General features: G+C 60.3%; 1 protein-coding gene across 30 annotated transcripts in view; it reads left to right on the top strand.

The window, feature by feature from the left end:
• Window positions 1-22,373, top strand: part of CACNA1G (calcium voltage-gated channel subunit alpha1 G) — a gene marked incomplete at its 5' end in the record, with an annotated part of 63,459 nt that overhangs the window by 23,928 nt on the left and 17,158 nt on the right. For 8 of the 30 annotated variants that reach the window (XM_082604176.1, XM_082604173.1, XM_082604193.1 and 5 more), the window contains 16 exons: window positions 6,866-7,017; window positions 7,814-7,999; window positions 8,097-8,211; window positions 8,292-8,447; window positions 11,278-11,346; window positions 12,798-12,882; window positions 12,966-13,159; window positions 13,935-14,366; window positions 15,248-15,348; window positions 15,564-15,687; window positions 17,484-17,552; window positions 17,688-17,872; window positions 18,652-18,778; window positions 20,263-20,388; window positions 20,947-21,036; window positions 21,614-21,806. In XM_082604176.1, the coding sequence (XP_082460302.1) occupies window positions 6,866-7,017; window positions 7,814-7,999; window positions 8,097-8,211; window positions 8,292-8,447; window positions 11,278-11,346; window positions 12,798-12,882; window positions 12,966-13,159; window positions 13,935-14,366; window positions 15,248-15,348; window positions 15,564-15,687; window positions 17,484-17,552; window positions 17,688-17,872; window positions 18,652-18,778; window positions 20,263-20,388; window positions 20,947-21,036; window positions 21,614-21,806 (2,404 nt within the window). Of the gene's footprint in view, window positions 1-6,865; window positions 7,018-7,813; window positions 8,000-8,096; window positions 8,212-8,291; window positions 8,448-11,277; window positions 11,347-12,797; window positions 12,883-12,965; window positions 13,160-13,934; window positions 14,367-15,247; window positions 15,349-15,563; window positions 15,688-17,483; window positions 17,553-17,687; window positions 17,873-18,651; window positions 18,779-20,262; window positions 20,389-20,946; window positions 21,037-21,613; window positions 21,828-22,373 lie in introns of all 30 variants that reach the window. The other 22 variants (XM_082604187.1, XM_082604170.1, XM_082604191.1 and 19 more) reach the window with 9 other exon arrangements.

The following is a 22,373-nucleotide window of genomic DNA, read 5'->3' as shown; positions in this document are numbered from 1 at the left end:
TGCCAGAGCCTGTCTCAGGCCTCGCGCCTGGACCGCTGCAGTATCCCCTAAGGGGTCTCCGCCTCTTTGTCTCTCCACGCCATCCGCGCCTGGACCGCTGCAGTATCCCCTAAGGGGTCTCCGCCTCTTTGTCTCTCCAGGCCTCGCGCCTGGACCGCTGCAGTATCCCCTAAGGGGTCTCCGCCTCTTTGTCTCTCCAGGCCTCGCGCCTGGACCGCTGCAGTATCCCCTAAGGGGTCTCCGCCTCTTTGTCTCTCCAGGCCTCGCGCCTGGACCGCTGCAGTATCCCCTAAGGGGTCTCCGCCTCTTTGTCTCTCCAGGCCTCGCGCCTGGACCGCTGCAGTATCCCCTAAGGGGTCTCCGCCTCTTTGTCTCTCCACGCCATCCGCGCCTGGACCGCTGCAGTATCCCCTAAGGGGTCTCCGCCTCTTTGTCTCTCCAGGCCCCGCGCCTGGACCGCTGCAGTATCCCCTAAGGGGTCTCCGCCTCTTTGTCTCTCCAGGCCCCGCGCCTGGACCGCTGCAGTATCCCCTAAGGGGTCTCCGCCTCTTTGTCTCTCCAGGCCTCGCGCCTGGACCGCTGCAGTACCCCCTAAGGGGTCTCCGCCTCTTTGTCTCTCCAGGCCTCGCGCCTGGACCGCTGCAGTATCCCCTAAGGGGTCTCCGCCTCTTTGTCTCTCGAGGCCATCCGCGCCTGGACCGCTGCAGTATCCCCTAAGGGGTCTCCGCCTCTTTGTCTCTCCAGGCCTCGCGCCTGGACCGCTGCAGTATCCCCTAAGGGGTCTCCGCCTCTTTGTCTCTCCAGGCCTCGCGCCTGGACCGCTGCAGTACCCCCTAAGGGGTCTCCGCCTCTTTGTCTCTCCAGGCCTCGCGCCTGGACCGCTGCAGTATCCCCTAAGGGGTCTCCGCCTCTTTGTCTCTCCAGGCCTCGCGCCTGGACCGCTGCAGTACCCCCTAAGGGGTCTCCGCCTCTTTGTCTCTCCAGGCCCCGCGCCTGGACCGCTGCAGTATCCCCTAAGGGGTCTCCGCCTCTTTGTCTCTCGAGGCCATCCGCGCCTGGACCGCTGCAGTACCCCCTAAGGGGTCTCCGCCTCTTTGTCTCTCCAGGCCTCGCGCCTGGACCGCTGCAGTATCCCCTAAGGGGTCTCCGCCTCTTTGTCTCTCCAGGCCTCGCGCCTGGACCGCTGCAGTATCCCCTAAGGGGTCTCCGCCTCTTTGTCTCTCCAGGCCTCGCGCCTGGACCGCTGCAGTATCCCCTAAGGGGTCTCCGCCTCTTTGTCTCTCCAGGCCCCGCGCCTGGACCGCTGCAGTATCCCCTAAGGGGTCTCCGCCTCTTTGTCTCTCCAGGCCTCGCGCCTGGACCGCTGCAGTATCCCCTAAGGGGTCTCCGCCTCTTTGTCTCTCCAGGCCCCGCGCCTGGACCGCTGCAGTATCCCCTAAGGGGTCTCCGCCTCTTTGTCTCTCCAGGCCTCGCGCCTGGACCGCTGCAGTATCCCCTAAGGGGTCTCCGCCTCTTTGTCTCTCCAGGCCCCGCGCCTGGACCGCTGCAGTATCCCCTAAGGGGTCTCCGCCTCTTTGTCTCTCCAGGCCTCGCGCCTGGACCGCTGCAGTACCCCCTAAGGGGTCTCCGCCTCTTTGTCTCTCCACGCCATCCGCGCCTGGACCGCTGCAGTACCCCCTAAGGGGTCTCCGCCTCTTTGTCTCTCCAGGCCATCCGCGCCTGGACCGCTGCAGTATCCCCTAAGGGGTCTCCGCCTCTTTGTCTCTCCAGGCCTCGCGCCTGGACCGCTGCAGTATCCCCTAAGGGGTCTCCGCCTCTTTGTCTCTCGAGGCCATCCGCGCGCCGCCACTACTGCAGCAGATTAATCTGCTTAATAGACGGCTTTGCACGTCTCCCCCCTCCCCCCAGAAGCCTCATTGGCAGCGCCATGGGCAGAGGCAAGTCCAGCCGGAGTCAAGGCGCGGGGCGGAGTCAGGGCCGCTCCGGCTGGGCCCCACCCACCTGGCGGCCTTGCTCCCCCGTGGTCCCTCCCACCCTCTGGCCGGGGCGGACACTCGACCCTGGTCCCGGAGTATGTGCTCTGCACAGTCCTTGCTCTCCTCCTTTGCTCACGCCGCTCTGGCCGGGGATGCCTTCCACGGGGGTTCTCCTCCCACTGCCCCCTCCCCGCCGGCCCACTGCCCTCAGCTGCTTGGAGCTCCTGGGGCCCTTCTGGCGTCTGCGCACGCGTGGTGCTTAGCTTCGGCCTTGCAGGCACCGTGTCCTGCCACGTGCGAGGAATGCTGCCACTGCCAGTGCCCACGGGGCCACCTGAGCAGGACTCTGGCCTGGGTGTTTTCACAGGCTTTAACTCCTATATTTGGCAGGGCAGCCTCGTCCCAAGGAGGTGTTACCCTGTTTCATAGAAGAGGCCACTGGGAACCAGCAAGGTTAAAGGACTTGCCTGAGGTCACCCAGGTGCAAAGTCTCCGAGTTGGCAGGCCTCCTGCCTTCAGGTTCCACCTCACCTCTTAGCACCATGAGCACTTTAAGGGTTAGTGGATGGAGGTGCTCTGGGTTTCAGGGGGGTCCTGGGGCTGGGAAGTATTGAGCAGTTTACCTGGGGCCCAGTTACTCCAAGCTGACAGGCTAAGGGGAGGGAAAGCGTTGGAAGATGGGAGATTTACAGTTAGCGTCAGCACAGAGGAGAGCCTGGGGCCTCTGGGTGGGAGAAGCTCAGGCTGCCTGGCCTCCACTCGCAGAAGCCCCCACTGGGCCTTGACCTTCGTGGACAGGAGGGGGATGACCAGAGAAGGGACCGCCTGGCGGCCTGATGGGCTTGTGTGGGTCTGTGTGGGCTGCCTGGGCGTGTGCGGGGTCAGCAGCATGGAGAGGTGTGGAGGGACGTGCAGCTGCACCGTGCTCGGCACCTTTCTAAGTGAGCCGCGTGACCTCCATCCGGTCACCACACCTCAGAGCCTCAGTTTCCCTGCCGTCAAGGAGGCCCACGCCCCTCTTTTGTTTGGTGCGAGCAGGGAGGAAGTGAACTCCTGGGGGGAGGTGGTAGCAGCGCAGGGCCCGTGGAGGGCACTAGCAGAAGTTGGCTGCCACCCCGTCCCTTTGCGGCTGCAGTGGCTGTGACCACGGCTCTGGTCCCTGGGGCAACGGTGTTGCTAAGATTGAGTCTCTGTGTCCTCGTCCTGCATTTGCAGGACATTCCCAGCCTCCAATTTAGTAACTTGGACAGGCCTGGCTGTCTGTGGGAGGAGGACTTTTTCCCATGGATCATGGGGGATACCGGAGCCTCGGAAGGGAATAGGCATTGCCCCTAAGTGAGTGCAGTGAGGAGAGACAGGGAAGGCGGGGGTGGGGCAAGGGGGGAGAGTGCCAGGCCCTCCGTTCGACCTGCTTCTTGGGTCCCACTGCCTCCCGGAGGCTGGCTGGGCGCGCTGCAGCTCCAGGCTTTGCCGCCACCCCTTTACGAGGGCAGTGACTGCAGGCCTTGGGGGAGCCCACACCATCCTTCTGATGAGGCTCTTGGTTGTTGCGCTGGCGGGTGACTGCGTGTGTCTGTGTGCACCTGTGAGCCCTCAGGTACAGACTGTCGTAAGCCCTGTAGACAACACCAGGAAACGGTGAGAACACCCCTCCTCCACACGCCTGGTAGTACTTGTACCTTAAGCATTCACTAATTAAGTAAATACATGATAGCAAAAGCTATAGTGCTCTCACTATTTTATTAATTTTTGTTTCTGGCAGATTTTTTTTGATGTATAATTTATATGCCGTAAAATTCACCCATTATCTCAGTTATGCTTTCAAACTCATTCTTTATTCATACATCTACGTTCATGTGAAATATAATTTTATATGTGTAAGAAGACACATTACATATTCAGTCCATCCCCGTGTCTGGGTTCACAGGCCCCTCACTGCACTCTTGGATCCTGACAGCCTAGTATTATTGGACTCAGAGTAAGGGGCGATTGGGTCCCGCTCCCTGGCTCTCCCTGCCCTATGACTTTGTGCTGGTCATTCATCATCTTTTGACCGCTTTTGCTCACCTGCAAAACGAGGGTGGGGGGGGCTGTTGTGTGGATGGTACAAGGTGAGACACACGTTGAACCTGGGAACCCACAGAGCATCGCACCACTGTGGCCTGTGCTTACCATCTTTATCCAGTCCAAGGATGGACAACTGGGCAGACTGCAGAGTGACAGGGAGGCAGGTTCACTGACCATGGCTTTCTGAAACAGACTGGACTTGGAAGCAGAAAGTGGGAGATCCACTTAGTCAGGAGGAGGGTCTGAGCCCTGGGCTTTTTTTTTTTTTTTTTTTGGCTGCATTGGGTCTTAGTTGCAGCATATGGGGTCTTCTTTGTGGCGCACGGGCTTCTCGCTAGCTGTGACGTGCGGGTTTTCTCTCTCTAGTTGTGGCACGCGGGCTCCAGAGTGCGTGGGCTCTGTAGTTTGCGGCACGCAGGTTCTCTCGTTGAGGCGCACGAGCTCAGTAGTTGTGGCGGGCGGGCTTAGCTGCCCCGCGGCATGTGGGATCTTAGTTCCCCGACCAGGGATCGAACCCGCGTCCCCCGCATTGGAAGGCAGATTCTTTACCACTGGACCCCCAGGGAGGTCCCTGAGCTCTGGGATTTAATTGTCCTGACCATGGCCCCTTCCCCACCACCTGCACTGTGCTCCCGCTGGAGGGACCAAAGGTCCTATCTCCCTGTGAACCCCATTTGCTAGGTCAGGTGGCATGCCCCCACTCACAGTCTGAGAGCAAAATCTCACTCAAGATCTGCTGGAGCAACGGGCTCCATGCCACACTGGCCCCCACGACAGCCACTCGCTCTCTGGACAGCTGGCTCTCGGCCCCGCCTGCTGACCCCGGCCCTGCTCCCCAGACCTGTCTTTGGAGAGAATCCATCCGTGGGCTGAGAGCTTCTCTCCTTCTAAGAAGCTGCTGAGCCCCCAAACGCCCCTCACCTGCCAGTCAATCAGAAGACCCTGCCTTCCAGCTCTAGCCCCTCCCACCCAGGCTGGCCACACATATTGGGGCCATTAGGATACATTTGGTTGTGCCCAGGGCCTGGCTCCATGCTTGGGTGACCTACCTGGGCAGCCGGCCAGAGGAGGCAGCTGGGTAAACAGGGGGAGGTGTCTGATGGACTAAGGGCTTCACTTGGTTATTTAATTCAAACTTCTTGAGTAGCTACTACGGATCTTGGGCTTTTGGGTGGTCAAGACACCTCATCAGGGGCTTCCCTGGTGGCGCAGTGGTTGAGAGTCAGCCTGCCGATGCAGGGGACGCGGGTTCGTGCCCCGGTCCGGGAGGATCCCACATGCCGCGGAGCGGCAGGGCCCGTGAGCCATGGCCGCTGAGCCTGCGCGTCCGGAGCCTGTGCTCCGCCACGGGAGAGGCCGCAACAGTGAGAGGCCCGCGTACCGCAAAAAAAAAAAAAAAAAAAAAAAAAAAGACACCTCATCAGGTGGGCAGTGGGCTCCACTGAGCCAATCATATCTCACTCTGCAGCTGCAGCCTGCACCCTGGCCGGGCCCCTCCCTTTCTCCCCAGACATGGCTCATTCCCTGGCTCGACCCTGTGATGACTTCCCCTTCCCTCTGCCTGGAGAGACCCCACTCACCCTCAGAGTTCATTTCAAGTGCTGCCTCCTGACTAAGGCTTTCCCAGGGTGTTCCTCCCTCACCTTCTCTCCCCTGAACTCCTGGATTTACTGTCTGGATAATTTATTTTGGCACCAAAGCATCTAAGGTCTCTTGTGGTTATTCAGCTGTTTTGTGTGTGTACAACTTGTTTCCAGCTAGACTCTGAGCTCCTAGGAGGCAGGGAGCACAGCTGGCATGCTTCTGCATACTTGGTGGATTTTACAGTACCTGGTGGATTATACAGTAGGTACTTAATATTGAAAGGGAGGAGGTACGTAATATTCTGCGCTGGAATAGCAGATGAAGTAAAGCTTGTCCTTAGTTCTGATGACTCTCTAGGTTGTATCCTCAGTCCCAATCCCAGACCCTGGGTAGGAGCATAAAAGTAATTACCAGAGAGGTTAAGGATCTTGCTGAAGGTCAGTCACACAGTGAGTTGACAGGATAGGCGGAGAATTAACCTGGGTGTCCTAGACTCAAGTAGCAGCTCCAGGTGCCACCTCACCTGTGACAACCCTTCCTGGGGTCTCCCTTCTGCTCATCAGTGTGTTTGTGTGTACATGCTTCTGTGTGCTTGCACGCAGGTACTGCATGTGTATGCTTGTTCGTGTGTTTATGTATATGTGTGTGTGCATGTGTGTGTGTTTGTGTGTACCTGTAGGCAGTGTGTGCGTGTCTGGAAGAAAGCAACGTCGTCAACAGTTGTCCAAGAGAATGCTGCCAAGTCCACAGAGTAATCGTAGAGCCTGTGTGATTTGCATGTGGCTGTGTGACTGCGTATGTGTGTGAGGTCTTGGCAATCACCCTCTGGTACCGGCCAGCATCAGTGCACTGCTGGCCTGGACCTGCTGAGCTGACACGGTAGCGCAGAACAGGATGGGTCTCGGAGCACCCAGTAGGAGGTGGGCAGAACCCACAGCCTAGGCCCCCCGTGAGCCTGTGGCCCCAGGGCCTGAAACTCAGAGCTGGAAATGGCCAGGGCCTGGGGGCTTTGTGCAGTGGCCACCCCTGCGTGCATTTTCTCGTGGGCCCTTTGGGGGAGGGTCCTCCCCATTAGCCTGAGCATTCAGCCCCACTACTCCCCTCTCCCAACACCCCCACTCCCACCCACTGGCTTGCTGTGCCCTCTCCCCCTCTCCATGTGGCCAGGCGTTTGGGAGGACTGGGATGAAGGGCTCAGGGACAAGCCTTGGCTGCTTCATGCCCACCCTGTCCTCCAGCCTGAGGAGCTCACCAACGCCCTGGAAATCAGCAACATCGTCTTCACCAGCCTCTTTGCCCTGGAGATGCTACTGAAGCTGCTCGTGTATGGTCCCTTTGGCTACATCAAGAACCCCTACAACATCTTTGACGGCGTCATTGTTGTCATCAGGTACGACCGCGCCTCTGCTGCCTCTTGCCTGAGGAATGTCCTCGGGGTAGCTTGGGGCAAGGAGCCACACAGCCTGTTCCTCTGGGGTGGAGGGATCTGGAATCAGGCCCCACTGACCCACAGGCTCTACAGTCCCCCGGCTGAGGATTCTCACGCCCCCAACGCTGCGCTCCACCCTCTCCCGAGGCCTTACCTTGCTCACCAGAACGTGGCCTCCTGTCCGCTTTGGCTGGGCCCCTCGGAAGTCTTTTCTCTCGTTTGCACTCCTTGTCTTCGACCCCATGCAGACCTCGGGTGGGCAAGGACTGGGGAGTTGGCTTTGGTGAGGAGCTGGAAGAGGTGTAAAGCCCAGCCAGCTGTCCCTGCTTACGAAGTGCTTGGAGACTGTCGCAGACGCTGGCAACTTGCTTTAGGGTTTCCAAGACCTTGGGAAAGTGTTCCACTGCCCCCCACACCCCCCAGGCCCTGGGCCAGAAGAACTGCTTTATTGGAATTGGCTTTAGATTTCATTAGAGGAGAACAAAGCAAACATTCCATAACTGGAGGTGCTGCATTGGCCGACTGAGGGAGAGGACTGGCCTAGAGGGGAGGGTGGGGAGGGCTGGAGCTGTCACCCAGACCTTCGAGCTCCTGCCTGGAGGCCCAAGGGCCCCTTGCTGCCCGCTTTCCCAGTGCTGGTCAGTCCAGACCCTCAGGTGCTGCTGGGCCCTCCTAAAGGACGGGGCAGGAGGAGGGTGAGTATGCAGCGGGCTCAGGCTCAGGCTCTGGTCACCCGCCCCTCCCCCGCCCCTTGCAGCGTGTGGGAGATCGTGGGCCAGCAGGGGGGCGGCCTGTCGGTGCTGCGGACCTTCCGCCTGATGCGGGTGCTGAAGCTGGTGCGCTTCCTGCCGGCGCTGCAGCGGCAGCTCGTGGTGCTCATGAAGACCATGGACAACGTGGCCACCTTCTGCATGCTGCTCATGCTCTTCATCTTCATCTTCAGGTGAGGCAGGTGTAGCATCCGTGCCGGCGGGGTGAGGGCCTGAGGGGCAGGGTTTGCTGGGGCCCTGATCCCCAGCCTGTGGCTCCTATGTCTTCAGCATCCTGGGTATGCATCTTTTTGGCTGCAAATTTGCATCTGAGAGGGATGGGGACACGCTGCCGGACCGGAAGAATTTCGACTCCCTGCTCTGGGCCATCGTCACTGTCTTTCAGGTGCCAGGGTAACAGGGCAGGGTGGGCAGGGTGGTGGGGTGCCCCTGGCGAAGGCCCTGACTCCCGTCCTCGGCCGGCAGATCCTGACCCAGGAGGACTGGAACAAGGTGCTGTACAACGGCATGGCCTCCACGTCATCCTGGGCTGCCCTGTACTTCATTGCCCTCATGACCTTTGGCAACTACGTGCTCTTCAACCTGCTCGTTGCCATTCTGGTGGAGGGCTTCCAGGCGGAGGTAACCCCCTGCCCTCAGCAGTCCACTTCCAGGAGGAATCGGCGGCCCCGCTGGAGCTGTGGTGTCCTGGGAGGTTCTGCAGGATGTGCCCCTCAGACTAGGCTGGGGACCTAGGAGTGGGAGTTCTGGGGTTCAGGCAGCCCCTCGGCACTCGAGAGACCCGGTGGTTGTTGCGGCAGAGCGTCTCTGGATCCAAGGTTAGCTGCCGAGTGGGCTTGCCCCACAGAGCCGGCCAGGTGCTCCCCTAGAGAGCTGGACGGGGTGAGTGCTGGCACACGGTGCAGCTGGGTCCCTGAGCACAGGTGCGCTCGGGGACATCTGGAGGGAACCCATCTGAGCCGAGGGCTGGGGGAAGCTTGCAAGCAAGTCATCTGAGCTTTGGCTGAGCTGGTGAAGATGCCACCAGCGCCCGGGCAGGGCTGAGCTGCCCAGGGTGAGAAATGAGCCCAATTAGCTGCCGGCATGACAGAGATGAGCATCCTATTTCCAGCCCAGTCTCCATCACCTTCGTCACAGGCAGCGCCATCAATTAGTATTGATTTCCATTGATCCCGGCCTTGTCCTGCCAGGACACAGCCTCTGCCTGAAGGGCTGCACCCCCCTCTGCTCCCTTAGCTCGGTCCCTCTTCCCACCCAAGCCCCAGGCCCGGCCCAGCATCCCAGCACCTAGCACAGGGCAGGTCGACTCAACCTAGAAATGCTCCAGGCTGGGTGTGGAGGAGCTCTCGGTCCAGTTCTCTCTGGGTGACCCGGATGGAAACTCCCGCTGCGGCCTGGTCTATAAATACCCAGCACACGGTGGAAAAACAAAAATCTATTTTCTGACTCTTTCCCAGCCTTGCGAGGGGAGGCTGTTCCCCCGTGGGCTGGGCTGGACTGGTGGGTGCGGGTGTCTCTCTCCCTCACTGGCCTCCTCCGGTTGTAACTCCATAGTTACCCATTATCGCATGTCCTCCCCCGCTGGGGGGCAGGGAGGGCAGGCGGGCCCTGCCTCGGGTGATGGCTGGGCCTCTTGACGGGAGGGAGGGACATGGCTACTCTCCCTGGGATGGACATTTGTTTGGGGTCTCCCTGGGGCCTGAAGGGTTAAGGGTGCCAGCGTGCTCCCACAAGAATCAAGGTCTGTCTGGAGACCCACCACTTGGCCACTGCTCTCGGCCTGTGGGAAGAGGAGCTGAGTGGGGACAGGGGTCCTACAGCCCCTCCAGACCACAGTTCCTGACAGCTAACATTCTCGCAGAAAAATTCCTGTGGAACTCTGTGGAAATGGAAAATACCCCAAGCCTATCTCCTGCCCTCAAGTGGCCGTTCAGCCAGCTCGGCAGTCTTGGAAATGCCCAGCACGGGCAGCAGCCCCCCATCACTGGTCCTTCCAGCAGACACCTTGTTAAACCGAGAGCCGCTGAGCCGGCCTGGTTGCTAGGCAGCGGCAAAGGCTGCGTGTGGGAATGGAGAGCAGCCTGGCCTTTGGGCCTGGCCTGGTCACTCTGGCCCTGCTGGGGGCTTGTGGCTGCCCCAGCATGAGGGATTGGCCAGGGCCTGGGGCCATACCCTCCTCGACAAGTGCCTGGGAGAGAGCCTCACTCGGGGGCATGATGCTTTGGGTCTGGGGTGGGACGGAGAAAAGATTTCAGAATCAACCCCTCTTCAAGGGGGTGGGGGCAGCGGCATGGCCCTGAAGTGCCCGTATGAGGAGCCGGACCAGCTTCTCACTGTCCTGTAAAGCCCTGGGTCGGGGGAGAGGTTGGTCACTCAGTGCCAGTGGCCTGGACACCTCCAGCGGCACCTGCCCTCAGCTGTACGGAGTTTCAGGGGGCACACGTGTGGCTCTGAGGGAGCCCCACCATCTGGCAGAAGAGGCTGGCTTTTGCTGTTGTGATGACCTGCTTTTTTACAAACGAGACAACCTACCTCAGTGGAAGCAGTGGCCACCCCCATTTTGTTGGGCGTCACCAGCAGGAGGCCTCAAGGGTGGCCCCCTGCTGGCCTTGCCACCCTGCCAAGAGGTGGGAGGGGGTCGCCTACAGGACCAGGCCAGCTGGGCTGTTTATACCCTGACTTGCAGGGGGTGGCGCCCTGAATCCCTATATATGTGTCATCTGCACACTTAATTAAATGAACAGGCAGCAGGCCCTGTGTGAGGCCGTTCATTGATATCAAACAACACTGGAGCCGTCATCCCAGTGTTGCCTGTCACATCCCATCCCGGTAGGAGCATTCTGATTTGGAGTGAGGACTGGAGAGGCCTGTTCTTGCTCCCGGCCTTTTGTCTCCGCCCCCACCTCTGACTTCCATCCACCCCTCCTTCCCACCCTCCCGGCCGGCTGCTTCAGAGCCAGGGGGAGGTGAGCTGGAGACTCAGGTACGAGGCCCAGATGCATCTCTTAGTCTCTGTGTGACTTGGGGCAGTTTTCTGAACTTCTCCAAACCTCAGGAGCTTTCTCTAAGATGGTGCTAGCTGCACCTCCTTCCCACCTGGAGAGGAGGTAAGCTAGTGTTAATGAAGCAGTTGAGCGATGCCTGCCACGCCCCCGTGAATGACAGCTGGTATTATCAGCATTAACGGAGGGTCCCGGCTCCTCCCCTGCCCTTGCTCCCATCTCTGTGGCCTCGGCCCTCGCCCTTCAGATTCATTCCGGCTCCAGGGCCTGTGGTTGAATTCTGGAAGGCCACACTGTTCCCTTTCTCCTCCTCCCCCACCCCGTGTCTCAGTTCCCCCACCGCTGGGTTTGCACCCCTCCTTTTCTTCCTCCTCTTTCGACACTGCTGCTGTTTGAAAGCCCGGCGCCTGTAACCAGCGCCCGTCCCCTGCCTCCCCCTCTCCCTGTAGGAAATCAGCAAACGGGAAGATGCGAGTGGACAGTTAAGCTGTATTCAGCTGCCTGTCGACTCCCAGGGGGTAGGTATGCGATCATGAGTCGGCATGCCCCCCGTGCCCCATGCCCCCATTCTGCCTCCGTGTCTGTGCTTGTGCTCACGCTCAGCTGCTGTGGTGGCCATGGTGGTCCTTGGTGTCGTGAGGTGTGCTTTGATTTTAAGTCCCTTCCCCCTCGAGGACACTTGAGGGGAGGGCCTCCGTGCCTCTGCCCTGTTCACCCGCAAAGGGCACCAATGGGTCCCACCAGACCAGTGGATGGGCCGGAGAAGGAAGGGACTTAGAATCCTCTGTGTGCACGTGTGTGGTACACCGCATGTGTGTACCTCCGCTGCGGTCCCCGAGGAGTCTGGGTCGTCGGGCCTCGGTGGAGTCGGGATTTGTGGCCGCAGACCATGCTCCCCCATCTCTCTCCTCTCCCCCTTGCCTTGAGCCTCTGTGGGAGACCCCACAAGCTGTCTCAGCTCAGAACAAGGCTTTGGAGGATGTGGGGGTGGGGGTGCCTCTTGCCAGAATGTACCAGAATTTAAAATCTACTTCTGTGTCTCTGGCCCCTTGACCACCCAGAAGGTCCAGCAGGTACTCAGGGGCATGCTCCTCCCCTGGCCCCCACACTGAGCCTGTGCCCTGCTGTTTCCTGCACTGGCACCAGAATTCGGGCAAAGCCAGGGTTGCCATGGGACACCATGGTGCTGCACATCCCAAGCAGCCCCCTGGAGATCCCACTTGATAATTAAAGGCCTCGTTAGGGATGTAAACTGAGTTAATGAAAATGATCCCCTGAGATGCCAATTACGCAATATTTATGTCCTTATCAAAAGTAGCAATCAAGTATTTCTTAATAACTTCTTAAGGAGAAGTGTGTAATTACTGGGGAACCTACTGACCTGCTAAGGAGGAAGAAAAAACTGTCCCAGAGACAGAGAGAGAGGTAAAAACGGGGCCAGGGGAGAAGGTGGGGGCTTGGGGAAGATGGAGGAAAGAAGTAGAGGGACGGAAGTGGCATCCTTGGGCTGAGCTGCTCTGTCTGGGGTCCTTCAATTTTTCTCTGGGGCCTTGGGTCTGAGGCTCAGGGGAGGGCAGCCTGGAGGGAAAGCAGAGGGCACAAGTGCCCTTTGGAAATGAGGCTCTAGTGACTACTTCACTCAGGTCCCCAGCTCCCTCTGGCCTGTGCCACCTGCCTGCCAGGCTATCCCCTCTCCCCTCAGCCATTCTTGAAGCCAGTCCCAGCCATGATGGTTGTGCTGTGGGTTCTGGGGATAGCCGTGGGCTTCTCTGAGGTATCACAGGCCCTTGAGAGCCCTGGGCCCCAAGCCTGGGTGGTCTGGCCTGAGCCAGTGCATGCCTCGTGCCGTGGTTGCTGGTTCCTTGTGGCCTATATGTGGTGTGTGCGTGTGAAGACAGGGAGACCTCGGTCCACACTACCAACACCTGCCCGGCCAGGTTCCTAATGGCCCGCTGCTCTCCCACCCTAGGGAGATGCCACCAAGTCCGAGTCCGAGCCCGATTTCTTCTCGCCCAGCCTGGATGGCGATGGGGACAGGAAGAAGCGCTTGGCCTGTGAGTATCTCTCTGCAGGGGCAGCCCCTGGCTCTAGGCCAGCCTTGAGTGGACTCAGGGTCTCTCCGTCTCTCCCCCTGCAGTGGTGTCTCTGGGAGAGCACCCGGAGCTGCGGAGGAGCCTGTTGCCCCCTCTCATCATCCACACGGCCGCCACACCCATGTCGCTGCCCAAGAGCTCCAGCACTGGCCTGGCCGAGGTTCTGGGCCCTGCGTCCCGCCGCGCCAGCAGCAGTGGGTCGGCCGAACCAGGGGCACCCCACGAGATGAAGTCACCGGTAGGGGGTGCATGTGGGGGCCCGACAGTGGGAGATGTACAGACATCAGGAGGGAAGAGAGGTGGAATGGGCAGGCCCGAGGAGACAGCCCCTGAGCCACTGGGTTAGACAAGGCCCAGCGGGCGTCAGCAAGGCTGGTAATGCAGGCAGGCGCAGGAGCCTTGGCCCTGGGGGCAAAAGAGCAGGGTTCTAATTCTATTTCTTCTGTTCCCCGAGTGTCCTTGGGTGAGACTCATTTCCCTCTGTAAAATGGGAGGGAATGCCTCATCTTAATACTAGCAAACCCCATCCAGTTACTGATTCTGTGCCAGACACTGTTCCAGACATTGCTTATAAGTGTTCTTAATGCGTGTGATACTCACAGCAACCATCTGGTAGGTACCAATATTATCCCCATTTTTCAGACGGGGACCTGAGTCTCAGATTGTGGGAAGCTCCACAGTGAGCAGATGACAGAGCCAGCATTTTAATCCAGGAGGTTGGTGTCAGGGCCCATGCTCTCACTGTGATTTCATACTGCCACTCACCTAAATGAGGAATAGGTGCTAGGGTCATATCGCTTTTACAGATGAGGAGCTGAGACACGGAGAGGGTTAGTGACTTGCCCAAGGTCGCACAGATGGTGTGAGTCCAGGCATCCAGGTCCAGGGCTCCTGCTCATACCTCTGTACCTGATGTGAGGCCACAGAGGCTCACAGGAGCCAGGATGCATGTGAAGGGGCGTGGGGCCAGGAGGTCCTGGCTGAGACCACTCTCCCCTCTGTTCGGCCCCCAGCCGAGCGCCCGCAGCTCCCCACACAGTCCCTGGAGCGCAGCGAGCAGCTGGACTAGCAGGCGCTCCAGCCGGAACAGCCTGGGCCGCGCCCCCAGCCTGAAGCGGAGGAGCCCGAGTGGGGAGCGGAGGTCCCTGTTGTCGGGCGAGGGCCAGGAGAGCCAGGATGAGCAGGAGAGCTCGGAAGAGGAGCGCGCCAGCCCACCGGGCAGCGACCGCCGCCACAGGGGCTCCCTGGAGCGGGAAGCTAAGAGCTCCTTTGACCTGCCGGACACACTGCAGGTGCCCGGGCTGCACCGCACAGCCAGTGGCCGCAGCTCAGCCTCTGAGCACCAGGATTGCAATGGCAAGTCAGCTCCAGGACGCCTGACCCGGGCCCTGCGGCCCGACGATCCCCCACTGGATGGGGACGATGGCGATGACGAGGGCAACTTGGTGAGGCCCCTGTGGGCACAGTGACCTCTCACCCCTGACCTTGAGTGAGGGGAGCTGTGCCTGACCTGGTGCAGGACTGGACAACCCCCTCCCAGTTGTATGGCATTCAGGGAGTTACCATCACGCCCAAAGGATCTCGAGGGATATCATCCCTGAAGCCAGGCTCCAAACAGCCCCCTTCTCCCTCTGCCCATCCCACCAAGCCCCAGATCCTTGTCATGCCTGGGTCTGCAGCTCTGCATCCTTGGTGGATAAGAATGGCTTCGGGCAGATGTGTATGAATCTTTCATGGCCTCCCACTGTGACCCAGAAAGACCCATCACTCAGCTCTCCAAACTGATACCCTCCTCTGTCCCCCTCTCTCATCTCTGCCTCACCACAAGCCTTGAGCTCGCACCCACTTTTACGCATTCACCCTTTTCCCAACCCCCTCACCACCACCGTTAACCCTGGGGATGGGGCTCAGGGACCTGGGACCCCAGGGTTAGCATGTGAGAAAGGTCCAGTGTCTCCTCATGCCAGGTGTGTCTTCAAACAGGCAGCTGTGATGGGGACAGTGTCTGATAATTGATGTGGCTTCCAAGCCCAGCGGGGAGGGAAGGAGGGAATGCAGGCAGGGGGCTGGGCTGGAGGCAGAGATGGGAAGAGAGGAGAGCCTGGGAGAAGCGAGCGGTTGGGGAGATGAAGGAAGTGAGGCGCACTCAGGGGCTGAGGGGGAGATGCTGAGGTGGTTTTAAGAATACCGGAAGAGAAACCAGGCATAGGCCTGGGCCAGAGTGGAGAGGGTAGACCAGGCGTGAGGGCCACGGGGCCGCTGAGGAACCAGGGATCAGGAACTTGGAGGCCTGGCCCTGCTCACATCCCGGGCCATCCTTCTACAGAGCAAAGGGGAAAGGATGAGAGCGTGGGTCCGGGCCCGGCTCCCTGCCTGCTGCCTGGAGCGAGACTCCTGGTCTGCCTACATCTTCCCTCCTCAGTCAAGGTCAGCAAGAGGGTCCCTGACCTGCTCCCCAACCTCTCCTTCTCCTGGGAAATTCTCCTGCGACTCCATCCCGGGGATGCTGGAAGTGTCCCCTGACGCGGGGGAGGATGAGAGCGGGGCCCGGGGGTGGGAGGGCCCAGGACGGGTAGGGGCGGTGCCCCTGACTGCTGTCCCCCCCTCCCCCCCACTCAACCTTTGCCTCTGTCCCGGAGCAGGTTCCGCCTCCTGTGCCACCGAATCATCACCCACAAGATGTTCGACCACGTGGTCCTCGTCATCATCTTCCTCAACTGCATCACCATCGCCATGGAGCGCCCCAAGATCGACCCCCACAGTGCTGTGAGTCACTGGGGCTGACACAGCGGCTGCTGAGCGCCTGCTTGGTGCCCAGCCCTCCCGGATTAGCGGGTTAGCAACCCATGCAGCGAGCCAGGCGGGCAGGGAGGCCCAGAGAGACACGGAGGCAGGGAGCCAGGAATCTCTCTGGCTCTGAGCCGTGCAACTGATGCCCCAGAATGCCTCCTGCGTCCCTCGCCGGCCTCCGTTTCCCTCTGTGACACAGCAGCCAGTTGGGGGAGGGGGCCTTGCTCCTTGCCTGGGGAAAAGTGAGCTTCGTCGCACCCAGCTGTTCGCAGATGGCCTGTTCTCGTGCGCCAGGGGCTTGTGAGGCCTGTATGTGAGTCAGTGAGTGTCATGGTGAAGCCAACAGTGAGACTGACCCTGGCCGGGCTGAGTGGCAGAGGGTCTCCAGGACCTGGTGACTGACGGGGAGGCATCCTGCCCAACCTGCCCCATTGGTGGCGCCGCGTCGAGGAGGGAAGCTGCCCTTTGCTCCTCGGGGTACAGCCAGGCCACAGACAAGTAGGGTTTCAGGGGCACTTGGAGGAGCCCTGGTCACTTCTGCTTGGCCGTGAACCTGCCAGTCCTCCTCGAAAGGAGAGGAGAGGCCATGGGCCGGCGTATCTGGACATACTCCCCCGGGCCTGACCTCTTCAGGATGGGCCCAGCCGGCCCTGGGAGCTGTCTCTCCCCAGCCTGGCATCACAGCCTGTCGCCCCACAGTGACCCAGGTCCTAGAAGGGTGGGGGGCTCTGCTGCCCCTTGGAGGTGGTCTCCGCCCCTCCTTGCTGCCGCACATACCACTGTTCAGTGTTCGACATTGCTGGGGCTTCTGTTTTCCATTAGGGTGGGCTCCAGTCAGGCCAGCGTGGTGGGGTGGTGGTGGTGACGGGAGCCTGGGGAGTGGAGGGCCAGCCTAGGAGGAGGTGAGAGAGCACAGCACCGGGGACCCCCGGACTGGCCCCCTCGTCTGCCTCCGGCCCAGGGCCCTGCCTCAGAGCTCACTGTGGCCACGTCTCTCCCCCACCTTCCCACTCAGCCCCTCCACCCCTAGCTGTGTCACGTGTGTGCTTCTCCCTCTCCCCTTCCGCTGCTTCTCACTCCCTCTGACGCTCACACTTCGCCTCCCGCCTCTCCAGCTCTCTACACCCCTCTCTCGGCCGCCCAGCGATGGAATCTGCCCACAGATATCAGGGGATTGGGTCGCCTTCCTTCCTGCCCTGCTTCACCCTATGCCTGGCATACATATGGTGCCTGGGGATGCACAGCCTGTCCTCAGGCCCCCAGCTTGCCCCGCGGCTCCTTTTCTGGGGCACACGGCAGGGAAGCAAGTACGTGGAGCAGAGGGGAGTAGGCTGGGGCGTCAAGAGATCAAGCTAAATCCTGCTCCAGTTTTAAGAAAGGAATTGGTGAATAGGGCCTGAGACGTGGGGCTCATATGACAGCACTGCGGTGGGAAGCACTTTCCCCTCAAGGCCGCCCCGGGAGGTAGTGGGGGGGCAGTTCTGTTCAGGGGCAAGAGTGGGACTGTGGCCAGAGCTGCAAGTGAGTCAGGGGGCTTGACGCTGGCTCCGCGCGCGCGCGCGCGCGCGCGCGCGCGTGCGTGCGTGTGTGTGTGCGTGTGTCTGAGTGGGGGGTGGGTGGGAGAGCAGGAAGGAGATTGTCTGCTTTGCTGGGAGAGTGGGGGGGTTTGTTCTGAGTCAGACATTGGAGGCAGCTCCCGGCTTCCGTGTGCAGAGCAGACATGGCCCGAGGAGGGGGTCCCAGTGGCAACACCTGCCTGCTCTCTCTTACAGGAACGCATCTTCCTGACCCTCTCCAATTACATCTTCACCGCGGTCTTTCTGGCTGAGATGACAGTGAAGGTGCTGTGGGGCCGGCGTTGGTTTGGAGCCATCTGGCGCTCGGTGGGGGTGGAGAGCCTGGGTCACAAATGGAGGGCAGGGCTGGGGACTGACTGCAGGGAGGTGGCAGTGCCGGTGACGCGCGGGCGTCCTCAGGTGGTGGCGCTGGGCTGGTGCTTCGGGGAGCAGGCCTACCTGCGCAGCAGCTGGAACGTGCTGGATGGGCTGCTGGTGCTCATCTCCATCATCGACATCCTGGTGTCCATGGTCTCCGACAGCGGCACCAAGATCCTGGGCATGCTGAGGGTGCTGCGGCTGCTGCGAACCCTGCGCCCGCTCAGGTGCCCTGGGCAGGCACACCCCCACGGCCAGCACCCCACCTGCCCCTGCTTCCTGCCTGTGACCCCACAGGGAGCCCCGTCCCCCACTCCAGACACCGCTTCTCACTGGGTTTAACTGCGGCCCCAGCAGTCTCCCTCCACGGGCACCCCCCTCAGTGACCCCCGCCACGTGACACACTCCTGCAGGGCACAGTACAAGTGGCCATAGGCAGGACCCTCACATCCTTCAGCTGCAGCTCTCCCTCGGGTGGTACCCTCAGGGGTGACACTTGGCCCTCCCCGTGAAGTGACAGACTTTGTTTCCTGCTTTCCCCCTCTTCCCACCACCCCCCCATCCCAGGGACTACCCACCAGGTAACACTTGTAGCCGGGGATCTCACCAATAAGGCAGTCACCCCGACCCCCACCCAGAGTCGGGAATTCCGTGGGTGGGGACGTGAGCGGGGTGGATACTGACTGACCAGCGCGGGTTTTCCTGGCTGTGATGATCCACCTCCCACCCCTTCCGCCCCTGCCTGCCCTCTATGTGCTCCGCACGAGTTTATCTCCCCATCCCCACAACACACTGCGTCCCTGGGTTGAATCAGCGCCCCAGCCCCATCAGGTAATCCTCTGACATCCTGGCAGTGGAGGTGGAGGTCTCGGGGTGGGGTGGGGGGTGTCTATACTGTGAGCCCAGAGTGTCAACCTCTTCCCTGCACTAGAGCCCAGGATGGGGGGGAGTGGCAAGCTAGGGCACGGGGCCGGGAGCCCCTCTCACCTCCCCCCTCCCTCCGCAGGGTGATCAGCCGGGCGCAGGGGCTGAAGCTGGTGGTGGAGACGCTGATGTCCTCGCTGAAGCCCATTGGCAACATCGTGGTCATCTGCTGTGCCTTCTTCATCATTTTTGGCATCCTGGGGGTGCAGGTTTGTGGGGGTCTGGGGCCAGCTGTCAGCAGAACCCTGAGGACTTGGCCTTCCTCTTGGCCCTGGGATGCTGCGGCTCCAGGGGCTGCCACCACCTTTATCCCAGAAAAGCATAAATAGGGATGCTTCCCTCGAAGCCCGAGGCCTCAGGCCCCTTTGCCTCCTGGGCATTCTGGAGAAAACTGGGAGCCTGGAAGAGGCCACCAAGGGGAGAGGGCCTCGGGCTCTGGCCAGTGCCCACGCAGGCTGCCGCTCTGCCCTCTCACGCGCCACTCCAAGCGCAGGCGCTGGCCTCGGCCCACAGTCTGCTCAGGGATCCCCTCCCTTCCTTCCCTGCTGGAGCGGGTGGGCTGCAGGCCAGGCCTGGGGATCCAGGGCCCAGGCAGCTGGGCCAGGTTAGCAGCGAGCTGGCAGGCAGGCGGGTGCAGACCCCAGACGAGGCAGGAAGTGGGGGCTGCCGGGGAAACTTGGCCTCTGTCCCAGGGAGGGAACTTGGCTTTGGAGGAAAAAGAAAGGGAGCTGCCTGCAGGATTCAGCCGGCGCGTCCGGGAGCCAGGGGAGCCCCTCCGTCCCGCTCTCCCGGAGCACCCCGCCTCGCCCCAGGCTCCAGATGTTTCAGCTGCAGCGTAGATGGCTGCTGTTGGGCCAGAGGGAGCTCCTGGGTGGCTACCCCCATCCCTATCCCTTCCTTTGGCTTCTTGGGGTATCCACTCTGCCCTGGGGACGGGGTATTCTTGTGTTTCCTCGAATTCTCTGGCTCTAGAGACCAGTCTGGTGTACGTTTGCCAGGGCTGCGTGGTGCCTCTCTGCACACCCGGTGCCCCTTCCCCTTCCCTTACTTTTGGCCTACTTAGACCCCCTGGTCCTCCTGTCCCTCAAATCCCTTCCCCACAGTCGTAGCCTGGTCTGTTCTGGAGTGAGGGTGAGATTTCCAGCTGGAAAGACCTGAGCTCGAGCCCCCTTTCCACCACCTACTGGTTGTATGACCTTAATGAGTGAATTTACTTCTCTGAGCCTCAGTTTTCCTCATCTGTTAAGTGGGGTCCATAATACCTAGCCCACCCCCACCATTAATCCAGATCCCTCGGCCCTCCCCTAGAGTGTCTGACTCACTGGGTTTGGGGTGGTCCTGAGAATTTGTATTTTTGAGCACATTCCCAGATGATGCTGATGCTGCTGGTCCCGGGACCCCACTTGGAGAATGACGGGCCTCCCCCTTTGTAGAAAGTGAAGGGCGGTTCCCCTCCTTCCACCCTTTCCCAGTGCCCTCCCCAAGGACCTTTCCTTCCTCTCCAAGGCCTCTGCTCCAAGGAGCCCCGAGAAAGGGGTGCCTGCAGGGGAGGCTCCTGTCAGTGTTTCTCTGCCTTGGCCGAGCACCTGGCCCTCACCCAGGGTGTGCCCAGAGCTCTTAAGCCCCAGGGCTGGTCTGGGCTTCCTGTGCCCACAGCTCACTTCTCTCTGTCTCCGGGTATGTGTGTGTTCAGCTCTTCAAAGGGAAGTTCTTCGTGTGCCAGGGCGAGGACACCAGGAACATCACTAACAAGTCTGACTGTGCTGAGGCCAGTTACCGGTGGGTCCGGCACAAGTACAACTTTGACAACCTCGGCCAGGTGAGCCCCAGGCTCCAAGGTGGAGGTGGGAGTGGTGGCAGGAGTCTGGGGAGGACACAAGTCCATGCAGGGCAACTGGCCCGCCTCTGTTTCATCGGCTAGTGAATGGGTCCTAATGGGATCTCCTTGGAGGGGAGTAGTGAGGGTACAGTGAGATGACGTGTGTATTTGTCTAGCACGGTGCAAGGTGTAGGCATATCGTCAAGATGATTCTTTTTCTCACTCCACATTCACAGAAACAGAAATGTAGAAAATGAAATAGCTCGCTCAGGTTTGCTGGTTTATTTCCCCGCCCCACCCTGGTTTTGGTTTCTGGGTTTCCAGGACTCTGGGGTCCCTTGCTCTACCTGGCTGAGGTCATCTCCCACGGCTCTTCTGGCTTCATAGCAGCCAAGGAGCCTTGGGAAAGAGAGCTCTCCCGGGGCCTGGAGTGTGACTCTGAAGGCCTAGGGCCCCCCGAGCTACTGCCAGGAGGTGCTTTGGGTGGAAGTGGTGGGTGGCTTGGCCATGCATCCTAGGTTTCAAGTGGTCCTTTCCTCCCCCCCGCCGCCCCCGCAGGCCCTGATGTCCCTGTTCGTGCTGGCCTCTAAGGACGGCTGGGTGGATATCATGTATGATGGGCTGGATGCTGTCGGTGTGGACCAGCAGGTAGGGCTGAGGTGGGCAGGATCCATCTTTGCGCTCAGGTCACTCACCATGGGCCAACTCCAGGTGTGGTGGGCGCAGGCTTGGACAGAAAGACAGCGAGGCAGGTTGGAAAAATGCCATCCAAGAGGCATCACCTCTTACCGCAGAGGCTGTAACTGGTGGCCTCCAGGCAAATCCGGTCATGCTTTATTGGCTTGCAACATATTTAAAATTTTTTGAATTAGTGGTAAGCAGTTAAAAATTGACCAATTTTACATGAAAATCTGGATTTGGGCCTGCTCAGGAGAAGTCCAAAGATCTGGAAACACTGGGCTTGAATTCCTGAAAGGCAGGAGTCAGCTGAATCACAGAAGCAGCTGCCCCTTTCGGATAGAACATCCACTCTCTATATTTTGCCACAGCCCCCACCTTTCCCTACTGCCTAACGCCAAACCCACATCACTCCTTGACCTCACCCGCTGGGTCTGCGTGACTGAGCGTGCAGGCCCTGTCTTAAGGAGCGCAGGCTGCAGGGCAGCACCTGTGACACTTACCCTTGGGCTAATGTCTCCACTTTGTCCTTCCTGCTCCCCGCCAGCCCATCATGAACCACAACCCCTGGATGCTGCTGTACTTCATCTCGTTCCTGCTCATCGTGGCCTTCTTTGTCCTGAACATGTTCGTGGGCGTGGTGGTGGAGAACTTCCACAAGTGTCGGCAGCACCAGGAGGAGGAGGAGGCCCGGCGGCGGGAGGAGAAGCGTCTACGGAGATTGGAGAAAAAGAGAAGGAGTAAGGAGAAGCAGATGGCTGGTCGGTAGTCTTTCCACATCTCTCTGAGTCGTACTTGACCTTGGCCTTGCGACTGTAGGGGGCTAGGGGCTAGGGGCTGGGGCTGGGGCAGGGAGAAGATGCTCCCACCCCTTCCCCTCCCCCTTCCCCTCGAGAGCATGTCAGCCTCTAGAGCCTGCATGAAGCAGACCAGCTCAGCCCTGTGAGGGCAGGGGAGCTACCCCTCTGCGGGGCTCCCGGTCTCAGCATTGTGCTCCCCAGACGACGCCAGGTGGGAGGTGATGTACGGTCCCTCCCAGCTCAACTCGGAGAGGAGCCTCATGGGATGAAAATCCTGCTGCATTGCCCCGTGTCAGTGCCCACTGACCCCAGGCTTGGCCCAAGTGCCAGCCTTGCCTGCCCCAGTGTTGGCGAGCAAGCATCTTCAGCCTGTGGCTACCCAGTGTCTGTAGCTGCTGGGCAAGACCTCAGCAGAACCTACAGATGGACCGTGGCGTGAGCAAACCCCAGACCCCTCCTTCCTCCCTATCTCCAGCAAAACTCCCTGGCTTCCTGACTGTCCTTCTT

This window comes from Mesoplodon mirus, assembly GCF_964341445.2.
Source record: "Mesoplodon mirus genome assembly, chromosome: 18".
Taxonomy (NCBI): domain Eukaryota; kingdom Metazoa; phylum Chordata; class Mammalia; order Artiodactyla; family Ziphiidae; genus Mesoplodon; species Mesoplodon mirus.
The sequence above is the reverse complement of the archived record's forward strand: the minus strand, read 5'-3'. Positions and strand labels throughout refer to the sequence as shown.